Below are 16,554 nucleotides of genomic sequence, written 5' to 3' on the forward strand. Positions count from 1 at the left end.
GAAATACAATCACTGACCTCTCGCCATGTTATGAAATATTTAAATATCAACCAATCAGAAGAAGGAATTACGGTGTTAATAGGCTGCGTTATCGATTAAAATCTACCTGCCGTATACAGCGGGCACAGCGATTGGAATTGAAAACATGAGTAGTGTGTTGATTTAAATTGGTCAGGCGTGCAAAATTGAAAGAGTCAATACATAATTCTTACGGAACATTATTGAGAAATGAATTATCTACACAGGTATGTAAATATTATTGCAATCCGTTGATATTAACTGTCTGATATCGGGGCTTGAATGTTGCGCACCAAATTCCTTGCGCATCAATATAGACAAAGAAGGAAAACTCTCGCTATTAAAAAGATAGAGTGGACTATTGACGCCAAGAGTCTGCCAAAGCAAAAATCATCAAAAGACTCTTAGGCGGCAATTTATATTGACTACTTTATAACCCAATGGTTAGCTGATAGTTGCAATGCGCCGGCTCTTGCCAATGGGTGCAAAATTTAATCAACAATGCAATGGTTAAGGAACACTGAAACTGCAAGATCTTATCAACGTTTACCTGTCTAAACCACAAACTCATACGAATGGCACCATTAAAACAATAAATAATTGCTTTTTATGCCCCCTTTTGAAGAAGAGGGGGTATATTGCTTTGCACATGTCGGTCTGTCGTTGGTCGGTCCGTCCACCAGGTGGTTTCCGGATGATAACTCAAGAACGCTTGGGCCTTGGATCATGAAACTTCATAGGTACATTGATCATGACTCGCAGATGACCCCTATTGATTTTGAGGTCAATAGGTCAAAGGTCAAGGTCACGTTGACCCGAAATAGTAAAATGGTTTCCGGATAATAACTCAAGAACGCTTAGGCCTAGGATTATTAAACTTTATAGGTAGATTGATCATGACTCGCAGATGACCCCTATTGATTTTCAGGTCACTAGGTCAAAGGTCAAGGTCACAGTGACCCGAAATAGTAAAATGGTTTCCGGATGATAACTCGAGAACGCTTATGCCTAGGATCATAAAACTTCGTAGGTAGATTGATAATGCCTGGCAGATGACCCCTATTGATTTTCAGGTCACTAGGTCAAAGGTCAAGGTCACGGTGACCTGAAATAGTAAAATGGTTTCCGGATGATAACTCAAGAACGCTTATGCCTAGGATCATGAAACTTCATAGGTACATTAATCATGACTCGCAGATGACCCCTATTAATTTTCAGATCACTAGGTCAAAGGTCACGGTGACCCGAAATAGTAAAATGGTTTCCGGATGATAACTCAAGAAAGCTTATGCCTAGGATAATGAAACTTGATAGGTAGATTGATCTTGACTCGCAGTTGACCCCTATTGATTATCAGGTCACTGTATCAAAGGTCAAGGTCACGGTTACCTGAAAAAGTAAAATGGTTTCCGGATGAAAAATCAAAAACGCTTATGGCTATGATCATGAAACTTCATAGGTACATTGATCATGACTTGCAGATGACCCCTATTGATTTTTAGGTCACTAGGACAAAGGTCAAGGTCAAAGTGACCCGAAATAGTTAAATGGTTTCCGGATGATAACTCAAAAACGCTTATGCCTAGGATCATGAAACTTCATAGGTACATTGATCATGACTCGCAGATGACCCCTATCAATTTTGAGGTCACTAGGTCAAAGGTCAAGTTCACGGTGACCCGAAATAGTAAAATGGTTTCCGGATGATAACTGAAGAACCCTTATTCCTAGGATCATGAAACTTGATAGGTAGATTGATCATGACTCGCAGATGACCCCTATTGATTTTCAGGTCACTAGGTCAAAGGTCAAGGTCACGGTGACCCGAAATAGTAAAATGGTTTCCGGATGATAACTCGAGAAGGCTTATGGCTAGGATCATGAAACTACATAGGTACATTGATCATGACTGGCAGATGACCCCTATTGATTTTCAGGTCACTAGGTCAAAGGTCAAGGTCACAGTGACAAAAAACATTCACACAATGGCTGTCACTACAACGGAGAGCCCATATGGGGGTAGCATGTTTTACAAACAGCCCTTGTTATTGACTTAGTTTTGCTTTCGTACGCTGTATCCGCCATATTGGAAAATTGACCCAATATTGGTTAGGTCGCAGTACACCAATATTTTGCACGTCGGATTATGTGTTGGAGCCTACAAAGTCGATAACGATGTGTTAATCGATACAGAATACACTGTTTCAAATTTAAACATAAAACGTGCCAGCGAGGAAAGTGTGTTGAAACATCGTCGTGTTTTTATAGGGTGCATGCAAAGGATAACATCCGTAGGTTGCCATTCAGGTAAATTTAACATGTTTATGAAGTTTATTCATTATTTCCCTTACTTTGTCTCGAACGACGTCTGTTTAGTGAAGCGCACAGATTCTCTGCGCTGAACTGCACCAATGTTTATGAAGGGTTGCATATGGAATGCCAGAGCCACCATAGCAAAAATTATCAAAGGCTCTGGCAGTCCGTTTATATGGACTAGTGCCACTGATGTTTGTGTTGAAAAGGGGTAGACGTTTATGGGACAGATTTGTAGACGGCGAATTGACGATGACGCATCTACTGAAGATATGCAGTCACATCAAAGGCCTGGGACAGGACACAACACATGACCAGATCCACGACGAAGAAGAATTCTGAAATGTTTAATATATCTGCTTTGTGTATAGTGTGCTGTTTTATTTTTGTATTTGTGTACTTGTGTATAGAAACAGTTTTAAATATATTTATGGGTTAATGTATAATATAAAAAAGTAAAATAAATCTTAAAATGAAATATATCTTTTGATGTTTCTTTATGTTCCTTGTATTGTAAATATTGTCAATTTAATGAAAATGTTAGAATATATTTATGTAATCACACACGATATTGTAAATGTATTATATGAAACATGTACACTCTTAAACTGAAGTACATTTTTTGTATGTGTTATATATCTTGAAATCACTTAAAAAGTATGCAAATAAAACATTTAACCTGAATAAATAAATCTTGAAAGAAAACAATTCTGTTTTTACATTGCACAGAGGTGACAATCAAAGGTGTGAAAGTTTCCATTTAAGATTCACACCTATATGGTATTATTCACACCTATCCGCCTATATATTACCAGTGGGACGAAATGTCCAATGCCTCCCTACACAAATATCAGTGGCACAAACTGGTAGTGGCACGACTTGTCCATCACCCTGTACAATGTTCCTTTAGATGTTAGCATAATTTATTCCATATCATAACCGTTTCAGTGCAAAATTTACCTCTGCCAGATATCAAAGTATTTGTAGAATGGGAACCAGAGTGTATGTTGGCCATGTATCCAATCATGCACGGGAACGTGATGTGGAGAAGTTCTTTAAAGGTTATGGGAAAATCAGAGACATCATGCTCAAGAATGGCTATTGCTTTGTGGTAAGAAAATTAAAAGATCATTTTGTGTGAACAGATAAATAAGCTTAAGTTTGAATTCTATAGACTGTGACTGTCTATTACATTAAACAGTTTGTTAATCATGTAAAACTGTTGCACCAATTTCCATGAAGGAGTGGAAAGCAACATCCTGAAAATGTTAAGCTATAAAAGAAACCAAGTACTTCGCTTCACAGTGTAAATTAGCTTATGCTTCATTGGCGACATCCTGAAAATATTTAGCTACATGTATTCTAGATATCTAGATATTCTAATGTTTAGCTATTCTAGATATCAAGTACTGTTTTAAGCCACGTAATCTTTACTTTTGTTCCAATGACAGGAGTTTGATGATGATAGAGATGCTGATGATGCAGTGTATGAGCTCAATGGAAAAGAACTGTGTGGGGAAAGGTATGGCGAAAGGATTCTTTTCCATTTATCAAGCACAATGTAGTATCAAATAAACCTCTAAGCTATAGGAGGTTTTGGGGATTCCGATAATGACGTCACGTTTGCGCATGCTCAAATTTTGGCCGTCAAAACCGCGGCCATTCTGCTATTGTTTGCATTGATGAAGCGCATCGTGATAAGGTTACAAACGTATTCGCGACCCTTTTGAAGAACATAAAATACTCAGAAATTGAAATTATTTCAGATTAAATTGAATCCAATGAACGAACACAAATAAAGAAGAAAACAAACAACAAATTGATTGATTTGATGTAATCAACATGTAGAAACTGATTTGAACCTATTTGTCTGTAAAAACTTACCTTGTTACAGATTAACTAAATCCTCTTGATAAATGTTAATGTTTTTTATTTAATTGTTCACACCAATTTTGACACTCTTTGTTTCAGCATTTTAACCCAGTGTTTAATTGCCCCTTTGTTTATCACAAACCAATTATCTCGATCGATATGATCGGATACTGTCCAGACAATTACTAAGAAAACAGTGTGTCATAAACCCAGGGACATACTTGTATGACTCTGTATGGGGTCTCTGCATAAACCACATGTGTCTGGTCATTAAACACAATTTATGATAACTCCATGTCATCTATCGACATATTAAGTCAAAAACTTAACAGTTGCTTTAATAAAATATTTGAACATATTTAAAAATAGACATTTGTCCGAAATGGATTAACAGCTAGGAACTATAACGTATATATATTAGCCAGTTTAAACATAATAATAAAGTGTTTAATAACTATACATTTAAAATATTGTACACATTTACTGCTACACAATGAACGTATTTAACTGGTACCTGCAAATGTAAACTCTGCTATAATGTGTACAGATCGTGCGTTACTGCAGTGTTCGAAACATCATCATGAAAACAAGCAATGGCGATTGTTCATTATAGGGATATAAAATACTTGCGCTAAATAAATTAAATGTGTTATTTAATGGTATCATAAAATGCTAGATTTGAATCGCTCATTATCACTACTGACGAGTTTTCAATATACGTGTATATGCAAAGACAGTTCAATTTGCAAAATATGCAGGTGTTTTTTCAATTTGAATGCTTAAATTTATTAATATTTTCATTCAATGTTAACGAAACGAAAATTCATTCAATGTAAAAGAAAATTAAAAATACATTTCAAGATTGAAATGTATTGAGCTATTTTAGGGCTTTGTTTTATGACTGATTCAATGCACCCCTTACTCTAAATTTCAATCGCGGATGAAAAATAACACTATCGCATCCACACCACTTATTATAATATTCAAATTATTATATATTTTATTATTTTTGAAATATCATTTATTAAATTCTTATTTTAAAAAAGAATACGGGTATTTATAGTTTTGTTTTGTGAAATTGTAAGTATTAAGTCTTTGACGACCTTTACTCTGATACAATATAATTGGCCGCGATCAAGAAGTTGACGGCCAATCTATTTTTAGTAACGGAAAACCCCTCTTGTGACGTCACACAAAAACCTCCTATTTAAAATCAGATTTATATCTATAGTTTATCAACATTTTTCTTTACATCACAAAAGCCTGGTAGAATTTTCTGTGGCCAAGGTAGGAAAAGGCTAATTAATTGGCTTACCTGGCTGTTCACTGCAGGGTGGTGATTGAGCATGCCCGTGGCACAAGGAGGGACGCTGGTGGATACGGGGGTGGTAATGGAGGGGGATATGGAGGGGGACGGTCCATGCGCAGGGACCCATCCTGGCTAAACAGGTAAGTATCCAAACAGTTTTTAATACTCCTGTTGATCACAAATGCTCGTCTCTGTATGATATTCTAGAAAAGCTGTTTGTAAGCAACACTTGTTGACTGACATGTCTTTTATAGAATGAGAGAAGGATTCTATGTTGTTAGTTTTTAGTGGTATGTTATATTTTCAACTTTTTTTCTGGACATGTACAAGTGTTTATATATATAAGAGTTTAAAATATGCTTGTCTAAAGGATCAGTCATAAAATTAAATGAAAATTGATGTTAAAATTAAACGCATTATTTAGAGGTTTAAAATATTGGTTTTATGATGGAAGCATCAGTCACCAGTTATAAAAGAAATACTATAGATATACTTAAATATTAAAGTTTAAGCTTGTTATTCATGGGTGTTTTTAATACTTACATCCTGTTATCTTTTTTCATCCAATGTTCGTGCAGGCCTCGACACTAACGGTGGTCCGGGGACCCGAGGCCCCCAGATTTTGGCGAGGACCACCAGTTCTTTCAAGCTGGGTGGTCCTCCGGGAACCCTAAATTTATAGAACCACTTTGTCTTGATTGACCATTTGATTTTTTAAAAGTGCCTCCAATTTTTAAAGAGCGGCGTATAAAATCTTATCCGAAAATGTACTGCGAATCGAAAGCACGCGACTGAGCATGAGCGGCCAGCGTCTGTCAGTTGTAAATATTGATTTTCGACGATGTAAGCGACCTACAGTGCAGAGAGTATATTGAAATCACTGAAGCGTGTAAGTGTTACAAACGGTGTTTTTACTGCTTATTGTCAAGTTTTATGGGGGTTATTATCGGATTATCGGATTATTAATGGCTCCTTTATGATATTGAGCCCCCAAAAAAGTAACACTGGGACAAACTGTCACGACGATCAGTAATTATAATAATTATTTGAGCCGCTATTTCTTTAATCAAAACCATAGGCGATCGGGCTGGCAAAAGCATTTAATTCTCCACAAAAACACATGCCGGTATACACTTTTTTCTACAGGTATTTGTGAGCATTTCTGTTGAATAGTTCCATTATTATAATGACCTTGGAAGGATATAATTTGATTAAGATACCAACAATTTCTGAAATAAAAAGTATATCGTTCACTTGGTGTACTATATTTCGGATATGTTAAAATTCGGACATTTAAAGATAGTGACATGCATGTGTTTGTTTGTTGTTGATAGTTTGTTAAAAAAAATATGCTTTATGTTATTTCAGGCAACTAGAATACACATGTAGATGGGGGTAATTATCTGGGCCTTTCTGTCAGGAAATAGGCGTGAACAATTATAATTTAATTGATCCTGGAAATCATCCACCACTAACAGAAAACGTTTTAACAACAGAAGCTGATGTATGACATGTCCAAATGACCATATATAACTGTTTAACAAATTAAGTGAGATGATTTACTTTCTGATGTTTTATATTTCTTTTTCCCTTTTAAATGATGTAAATTGGTGTGATTCTATGTTTAAATAAATAATTTTGAAACATTTAGGCAGCATACTGTTTAATACATTGAAGTTAACATTGTTATATTATTTTGGTTATCTGTGTTGTTTATCAAGTTGAAAAAAATGGTATTTATATACAAATAAAGCTTATTAAGACTTATGAAGGTATGACTTATGAAGGTACTTATTGTTTTTTATGTAATAATATACTTTTTAAAGTGATAATATAGGCATTGACATTTATGTAGTAAGGTTTCTTTAAATGATTGTTCTTATTAATAAGGTTGGAATAATCAACAGTTTTCACGGCGCGAAAAAGTTGCAACAAGTTTTGTTGAGCCAGTGAAACCCCTGAATGCGCGTAATTACCTTTTATTTCTTAAAAGTTTATAATAAGAACTTCCGAAACGCTAAGTTCTGGCGGCGAAGGGCAATGCTGAAGATGATAAAGCTGAAGATGATTATGACAAGGATGACGATGCTGATGATATTGATGAAATACATGATATCAAAAGTTTACAAGACAAGGTTATGAGCTTTTAATGGGTCTGCTTTAAATGGCAACATAATTGAATATAGGAAATAAAAATGTGTACAAGTATGCTTCTTGTACTTATTTGCCCTTACGCAGAGATCTGCTGTGTGTTGAAACAAGAGGACTACCTAGTTTGGGTGAGGGCCACCAAAAGTTGAAAGTAGGGTTCCCTCCGGGTACCCTGTCAAAAAAGTTAGTGTCAAGGCCTGTTCGTGTCCTGAAAGTATGTGATACCATAATGTTTTAAGAAACCAAAATAACAATAAGCATAAATCTGTGATGTTCCTCTTCCTGTAATTCAGAAATAGACGATCTGACGGCCTTGGCGCCACGCGGTATGTAAAATATTGAATTCAAAAGATTCCCCCAAGTTCTCCTGTTATTGGTACATTTTCAGGGCTCTTATGCTAGAGAATTTAGCTGATTTGGCAAATGCGCACACTGGATGGTTTGACCGGTTCAGCCTGACATTTCACGTAGTACCGATACGGCCTTTTCAGCTAACGAATCACTGTATTTCAAAGTCTAGTCTCATTTCGTAGTGTTATTTTTAATTAATTGCATGCATGTTTTGTGTTTGTATCATTGCAGGTATGGGGCACCTATTCGGACAGATTATCGTATAATTGTGGAAAACCTATCCTCCCGGGCTAGTTGGCAGGTAGATACTGTTAATATGGTGAAATTGGCCTGTTACGCAAATTTGAACCATGAAAAGGTTTATTTTTCGAATCAGGTATTAATTGAGTAATACAAAAATAGAAAATGTTCTTTTTGAAATTTTATGAAATGTCTTAAATTGTATTTGTATGCCTCCGAAAGAGAGCATATAGTGATTGGACCGTCCGTCTGTCTGGCTGTCTTTCCGTCACACTTTGCGTTTAGGTTTTGCGTGTAGGTTTTGGAAAATGCTCATAACTTATGTCGCTTCAGATAGCAACTTGATATTTGGCATGCATGTGTATCTAAATAAAGCTGCACATTTTGAGTGGTGAACGGTCAAGGGCATCCTTCAAGGTCAAAGGTCAAAAAACAAATCCAAAGGATGTAATAAGCTTCTAATGGAGATAATTATCTGTACCTGCCAAATGATAAAACATATTTATAAATCAAAGTGGTGCAGAAGGGGGCATTGTGTTTCTGACAAACACATTTGAAATTAGTCTCTTTGGTATACCTATGAAGGGTTTAGTTTAAGTATTAATGAACAACATAAAGTGAAACCAACACGCATAGGGGGAAGGTATTTGTTAAGCTTTATATACGTCGACCGCTTTGATGCGAGCATTACTGACATATATTCTGTTGCTCTCTGTAGTAAAGTCTGGATGTCCGTGAGTCACTCTGAAGTGATGAGGGTACTAGAGCTGTCAGTCTGAAGTGATGAGCTAACGCTGTCAGTCTGAAGTGATGGGGCCCCAAATAGGGGATAGAGCTGTCTCAGGCTTTGACTGCCAGACCAGTGGCCACATCCATTCTTAGATGTGTGGTCAAGTGTATCACTGCCGAATGTGGTCACAGTTTCGACGCTCAAGATAAATTCAGTAATTCATTATTTACTCCAAGGATTCTAATTGTATTTACCACAAGAAATACATTTCACGTCCAATTAAAAAAAATCTTCATGACTATTTGTCTGCTATATAAAATTAGACAAAATAAGAAACCCAAAAATTTCACTTTCATCACCATAATGAAATTTGTAAATTTTTGTGGACATAAGCCAATATGATGTTAACTTATGTCATAAAATCGTGCGTTGAAAAAAACAACACTAGAATATTATAAAACTAAATTTTTCACATGAAACCGATTGATATTTAATTTAGAAGGACATCTCTAAAAAAAACTTTTTTAAAGTTTATATTGTCAATATTATAAGTGGCAAAACATTTTTGAAGAAGACATTTTGAAAATATAGCCTCATATAAAAATTATAATAAAGACAGCTTGTTTAGCTCCCAATAATTAAAATGAATTCTGCGGATTTAGAGAGTGTCTGTAAGAGTACAATAAGGTATTTTGTCTCCATTGCCTCCAAAATTGTCTCCAAAAATAATGTTGATAGCCTTTTAAAAAGTAAAGGCTCTAATGCTATTTGATGAACTTATGATCGAAATGGGTTAAGAGCAATGAGATGAGATATTGACATTATGATGTAAGTCCGCGGTTTCTTATGGCGACTGACGAGAGCTCTGGTAGTCATGACGATTGATGCTGGAGTTTCACTTCTTTATATTGGTCTCTCTGTGTGATGTGGTCTGTAAGACGCTGATGAGACGTTGGTACTCACACTGGGGCTCTGATGGAGCTGTTTCTTATTAGATGATGACAGGTGTCGCTACCCCCATGTGTCTGTGTAGGTAATCAAATGTCTTGATTTCTTTTATTGAAACATTTTCAATTTTGTTTGAATCATTCTTTGTCTGTTTTTAGATCCTGATGCTTATACTTATAAATGTATTCAACCATGTTAAAGGGATCTTTTCACGCTTTGGTAAATTGACAAAATTGAAAAAAGTTGTTTCAGATTCGCAAATTTTCGTGTTAGTTATGATATTTGTGAGGAAACAGTAATACTGAACATTAACCATGCTCTAATATAGCCATTATATGCATCTTTTGACGATTATAAAACCTAAAAATTATAAAGCGTTGCAACGCGAAACGATTGAATAATTTGGAGAGTTCTGTTTTTGTCGTTAAATTTTGTATAACTACGAAGATTGCTTATATAAGGTATAAAATACGTGACGCATGTATACTCGGCGGAATAGCTCAGTAGGCTAAAGCGTTTTTACTTCAGGACTCTGGCAGGACTCCAGGGGTTACTGGTTCGAAACCTGCTCCGGGCAATGTTCTTTTCCTTTTTTTAATTTTATTCTTGATTTTTTACTGGAGCTTTTACGATCCAATGTTTACATTTATCAATATAAAGCATTTAATACATAAGTTAAAAAATGCCAAAATCTGTGAAAAGGCCCCTTTAATTGTTTTATTTTCAGAGTGTTAAATCATGCAATGTGGTGCTAAAAATATGTGATTATTTCTTAAATTTAAGTCCTACTGCAATGATCAAAAAGATTTCTTGAAATTTAAGCATCACATTCCATGATTTTGCACACAATTTATCTTACAGATATTTAATTGCTATACTTGCTTTTCCCTATTGCCCCACATCTACTGATATAGGAAATGGTGTTATGATATTAGCTTTAATATAGCTGGACACACACAAATGCCAAAGTACTTTTATTTAAATTAAAGACAACAACAGCCTTACAGTACTTTTAAGGTACTTCATTTGAATAAAAAATTCTTAAGCCAACCAGATATCGTTTCATTACATCCTTGTTTAATATAACAATACACAGTATGTTTTTTTTCGCTCTCATCACAATTGATATCAATTACAAGACCTGCAGGAAAGAAACAAAACTGAAATTTCCACTCAAAGCTGCATTTTATTTCATTCTATTCATCCTTTAATCAGATTCTCATCCAATCATTTTTATGTCCCCCACTATATTAGTGGGGGACATATTGTTTTTGCCCTGTCTGTTGGTCTGTTGGTCCGTTGGTCTGTTGGTCTGTTTGCGCCAACTTTAACATTTTGCAATAACTTTTGCTATATTGAAGATAGCAACTTCATATTTGGCATGCATGTGTATCTCATGAAGCTGCACATTTTGAGTGGTGAAAGGTCAAGGTCATCCTTCAAGGTCAGAGGTCAAATATATGTGGCCAAAATCACTCATTTTATGAATACTCTTGCAATATTGAAGATAGCAACTTGATATTTGGCATGCATGTGCATCTCATGGAGCTGCACATTTTGAGTGGTGAAAGGTCAAGGTCAAGGTCATCCTTCAAGGTCAGAGGTCAAATATATGTGGCCCAAATCGCTTATTTTATGAATACTTTTGCAATATTGAAGATAGCAACTTGATATGTGGCATGCATGTGTATCTCATAGAGCTGCAAATTTTGAGTGGTGAAAGGTCAAGGTCATCCTTCACAAGGTCAAGGTCATCCTTCAAGGTCAAACATCATATAGGGGGACATTGTGTTTCACAAACACATCTTGTTCACTTTCTTAGAAAATGCATCATTCTGTTTCTGTATAACATCTTTTAGCATTCCTTTCTTTCATTTATTGTCTGACAGGGATAAAGCTGGCAGTTTTCCAGGGTTTATTTTTGTGCTTTGAAAATGTAGACTTGATGCTTCTAGAATTGAGACTAATGTCAGATGTGCATTGTATTCCAGGATTTAAAGGACTACATGCGCCAAGCAGGGGAAGTCACCTATGCTGATGCTCACAAGCAGAGGAAAAATGAAGGGTAAGTGTTGACATAGTTGTCCCAGAAATTTCAAGGTCTGAGAACAGTGGCAATTTTAATGCTTTATTGTAGTATCAAATCAGTCTTTACATCTTTAATGTTTCCAGAGCCAGAGATAGTGCAGCATGAAAATAATAACATAGGCAAAAACAGGTAAAAGCCTGGACTGGTGTAAATATCAGGTGCAGATCCATGTCAGCCTATAGTGGCATGTTTGAATTCTGTTGGAGGAATGAAGTGTCTTAGAGGAAACTTGCTTTTTATTCCCCCGGTAGGGTGGCATATAGCAGTTGAACTGTCAGTATATCTGTCTGTCAGTCTGTGAATCTGTCAGAAAACTTTAACATTGGCCTTAACTTTTCCAGTATTGAAGATAACAACTTGATATTTGGCATGCCTGTGAATCTCACGGAGCTGCACATTTTGAGTGGTAAAAGTTCAAGGTAATCCTTCAAGGTCAAAGGTCAAAAATACAAATCCAAGGGTAGTAATAAGCTTTAAAGGGAAATAATTATCTGTACCTGCCAAATGATAAAAAATAAAATAAATCAAAGTGGAGCAGTAGGGTGCATTATGTTTCTGACAAACACATAACTTGTTATTAGAAAAATGTTGAAAGTTGTTGTTTATGGTTCAGTTGGTAGAGCACTTGACTACATGCAAAGATGGCAGGTTTGATTGCCAGGACACAAAATGACTTGGTCATGAAATTATTTCAGGGCCCTCAATCCATTTTAGGGGAAGCGGGTCGCTACCCATAGCAGGGGGAATTTTCGCGGCGTTTCCCTTTTGGGGGGATTTTTTTACTTACTCTCTAATTATAACATTTGTACATGTTTGCACTATATTCAATGCTTTTTTCATTATTTAGTATGTTTGACAAGATTTAATTAAAATAGAATTGAGATAAAATAATCACGAGACACATCTATCTATAAAAAAAATAATTTTTTTTTTAGGGGGAATTTTTCCCCCCAAAAGGGGAAAAAAGTATACTTTTCAGGGGGGGGGGGAATGCGGCCGAATTTCGGCCGTGGATTTGACAGATTGAGGGCCCTGTATTTCTACAGCCTTTCACTCCCTTCTTTTTATTTAAGTTGGGCATTTTTCAGTCACTGGAATAAATATTTGTACTTGCAATCTAGCCTACCCAGAAAAAGAGTGGATGAGTTTAGAAGAATAGGATTTACTGACTGTCTTGATATGATTGAAATGCTTTTAAAAAATAGTGAAAATTCATTATTTGCTTGCTTCCATTTTAGAGTGGTTGATTTTGCTAAGAAGAGTGACATGAAGAGGGCTATAGAGAAGCTGGATGGTACGGACATCAATGGACGCAAAATCCGCATGATTGAGGACCGACCAAGTCAGAGGCGTAGAAGGTGGGTGGTGTATTAATTTAGTTTGGTCAAGTTTTGGAAGATTATGAATATGACATCATTGGCAAATTATATGAAGTTTTTACATCAGGAGTTGCTGCTTGGCATATTAACCCTGTATATTTGACTACACAGAATGTACAATGGCTCACTGTCCTGTTGTTTCAGTCGAAGCAAATCCAGAGGATCACGAAGTCGCAGCCGCTCACGCAGTCGTTCAAGAAGTCGCAGCAGAAGCAGGTCTCCCCGCAGCTCCAGAAACAGGTCCAAATCAAGGTCAAGGTCACGCAGTGGCGAGAAACGGAGGTCAAAGTCGAAGTCGAGGTCCCGTTCCAGGGATAAGTCCCTCTCAAGGTCAAAGTCGAAGTCAAGGTCTAAATCAAAGTCCAAGTCTAAATCTCCAGTGAGGAATGATGGAGATGAACAGGTTCCTGTTGACAAAGATTAAAATTAAAAAATAATTGGAGTCATATTTTTTATCAGACATGCTTTTTTGTTGTTCAGACTTGAGCATCATTTTGACATAAAGGTTTCTACATGAGAATTTTGATTGGTAGTTTCAAGAGCTGCATGACTCACAAGCATATGTAAATTGTTGTTTTCATTCCTTCGTTTCATGAAGTTTTTGAGTGTGCTTGACTGAGTGTGAAAGTGAATGGTATTGACTGTAGTCGAGTTGAAGTCATTTTAAGTTTAGAGTTTAAATATTTACGCAAGTTTAGCTAGGCTTCTGTAAATGTCTTCTCCGTTATAGTTATTGGAATTTTAGTTTGGATTGTGAGTTCTAAAAACAGTTAACCCGGTATGTCATGTGCGCATTACAAATACCAGTACAGGACATTCATAAAGAAAAAGTGTCAACCATCCTGCAGCTGATTATTTAAAAAAAAACTTGCAATGTATTCCAAACACTTGGTATAGACTTGTGGTAACTTTCTCTGCAGCAAGTCCCTTTCAGTTTAGTTGATAGTTTTGTGTGTTCACACGATCAGCTGTAGTGAAAAACGTAGCCTCAGACAAGTCCTGAAAATTGGTGGACATCTCCATAATTGGTCATTATAATGAAATCCATGCCACAAAATACTAATAATTTAATTAAACAAACTGATAAGTGTCAAATGATATTTTGATAGTTTTTCCAACAAACGAGTCAGATAAAACAAGTAAGAAGGAAATCCACTTTGTAGCACTTCACATAATGGCAATCCCGCATTCACTGACATTTCAACTTTCTGTTATGTTATGCTATTGTAGAATGGATGCTTTAGGTGTGCTAGAATCTCTTATCAGTTATAGACGTTTTGTAAAGATTTGCGTTTAGATTTGCATATGTACAAATATGTAACTAATCAACAGAGTTTGTCATGATCATGTCAGTTTAACATCTGTGACTTTAAGTTCGGCTGTCGGAGAAAATCCGAGCTCGCCATCCGTCGTCCGCATTGTGCTAAAACCTTAACATTTTTTTTTTTTAACATTGGCTCTAAAATCAAAGTGCTTAAACCTACAACTTTGAATCTCTATATGTAGCTGCGCACCTTGACGAGTTCTACATGCCACACCCATTTTTGGGTCACTAGGTCAAAGTTCAAGGTCACTGTGACCTCTAAAAAAATAAATTATGACAAGCTTTTTTTAATTCAAAACTGCACTCGCAGCCGAGCGTGGCACCCTTTATGCGGTGCTCTTGTTATACTTGATTTTAAGTTAAAGCTCCGCAAATACTCTTTTTTAGTGTGGTAATTATTATAAATTGCAAACTGTTTACATGAGATCAGTTTGAACCTAGTGAAAGTATATTTTTATGCCCCCGAAGGAGGGCATATAGTGATGGCACTGTCAGTCTGTCAGTTCGTCTATCTTTCCGTCACACTTTTGCGTTTAGGTTTCGAAGAATGCTCATAACTTCTATGTCGCTTCAGATGTAGCCTTCATATTTGGTATGCATGTTTATATGGGCAAGGTCTTTCCATATGCACAAAAATATGGGCAAGGCCTTTCCATATGCACAAAAATGTTAACCCCCTTGACCTTGAACTTAGGGTCCGCGTTTAGGTTTCGAAATCTGTGTTTAGGTTTCGAAAAATGCTCATAACTTCTTTGTCCCTTGAGATGTAACCTTCATATTTGGTATGCATGTGTATATAGACAAGACCTTTTCATACGCACACAAATTTTGACCCCTAAGACCTTGACCTTGAACTTAGGGTCCGCGTTCAGGTTTCAAAATATGCCTTTAGGTTTTCAAAAAGCGTTTTTCAGGGGCATATGTCTTCCGATGGAGACAGCTCTTGTTTCCATTATAATGTACCGATTGTTGTTGTTGTTGTAACAATTGGACTTTTTGATGTCATATTGTTGAAATTATTGTAAATAAAACAAAAGACTTGTATTTGGTGTTTTGCTTTATTGCTTGAACTCTATAGATTACATCTTCAGACAAAGTCAAGGTAAAGCAGTCACAGTAACAACTGCGGTGTGTATAACAAATGAGCTGTGCTCTCAGAAAAAGGGGTTTAATGCATGTGTGAAAGTGTCCCAGATTAGCCGTTAAGTAGCTGGCATTTGATCTTGTTTGTTTTGAATGGTAAGGTTTATATATGGTCCAGTTGGACATGTTATTACTGGGAACCTTAATTTCATTCAAAATAAAACCTTAGAAATTTGCTACGCAGAGGCCCTAAGTACAGACTGCCTATTCCTGTTGATTTTGATGACTGCATTAAGAATATCGTAACATCCTTACATGATTATTGCACTAAATGGTGCAGGAAGGAAAATGCTGAAATTACTGCACTCAATGATTGGAAAACAAAAATATTTAGTATGGCCATGAATAAAATATGTTTTTATGATACACATCCTTTGGCCCTACCACATTCACCTAAATTTAATAAACAAAATCTCTGTAAATTGCTTGAAGACTTAAAATCTAAATTCGTCTTAGTTCCTGCTGATAAGGCTGCTAATAATGTTATCATAATATGACGAGTGTTTTATGTTCAAACTATTTCACAAGAACTTTCACAAACTACATCATATTGTGAGTACAATAAGCAACCTAATGAAATTATTACCGACCATATTGCCCAATGCATAAAGTTAAATGTAATAGTCAATATTACTGACAAGAAATTGCCATCACTTTACTGGATACCTAAATTACATAAGACGCCAT

General features: G+C 36.0%; 1 protein-coding gene across 4 annotated transcripts in view; it reads left to right on the forward strand.

The window, feature by feature from the left end:
• The window catches only part of LOC127873303 (serine/arginine-rich splicing factor 4-like), a 252,711-nt gene extending 236,943 nt beyond the window's left edge, over positions 1–15,768 (forward strand). For 2 of the 4 annotated variants that reach the window (XM_052417110.1, XM_052417109.1), the window contains exons 3-9: positions 3,783–3,853; positions 5,536–5,652; positions 7,957–7,989; positions 8,246–8,315; positions 11,924–11,997; positions 13,260–13,379; positions 13,545–15,768. In XM_052417110.1, coding sequence (XP_052273070.1) covers positions 3,783–3,853; positions 5,536–5,652; positions 7,957–7,989; positions 8,246–8,315; positions 11,924–11,997; positions 13,260–13,379; positions 13,545–13,824 — 765 coding nt within the window. In that variant the 3' untranslated portion in view covers positions 13,825–15,768. Of the gene's footprint in view, positions 1–3,279; positions 3,443–3,782; positions 3,854–5,535; positions 5,653–7,956; positions 7,990–8,245; positions 8,316–11,923; positions 11,998–13,259; positions 13,380–13,544 lie in introns of all 4 variants that reach the window. The other 2 variants (XM_052417108.1, XM_052417111.1) reach the window with 2 other exon arrangements.
• The last annotated feature ends 786 nt before the right edge of the window (positions 15,769–16,554 follow it).

Source organism: Dreissena polymorpha, chromosome 3 (assembly GCF_020536995.1).
Source record: "Dreissena polymorpha isolate Duluth1 chromosome 3, UMN_Dpol_1.0, whole genome shotgun sequence".
NCBI lineage: Eukaryota > Metazoa > Mollusca > Bivalvia > Myida > Dreissenidae > Dreissena > Dreissena polymorpha.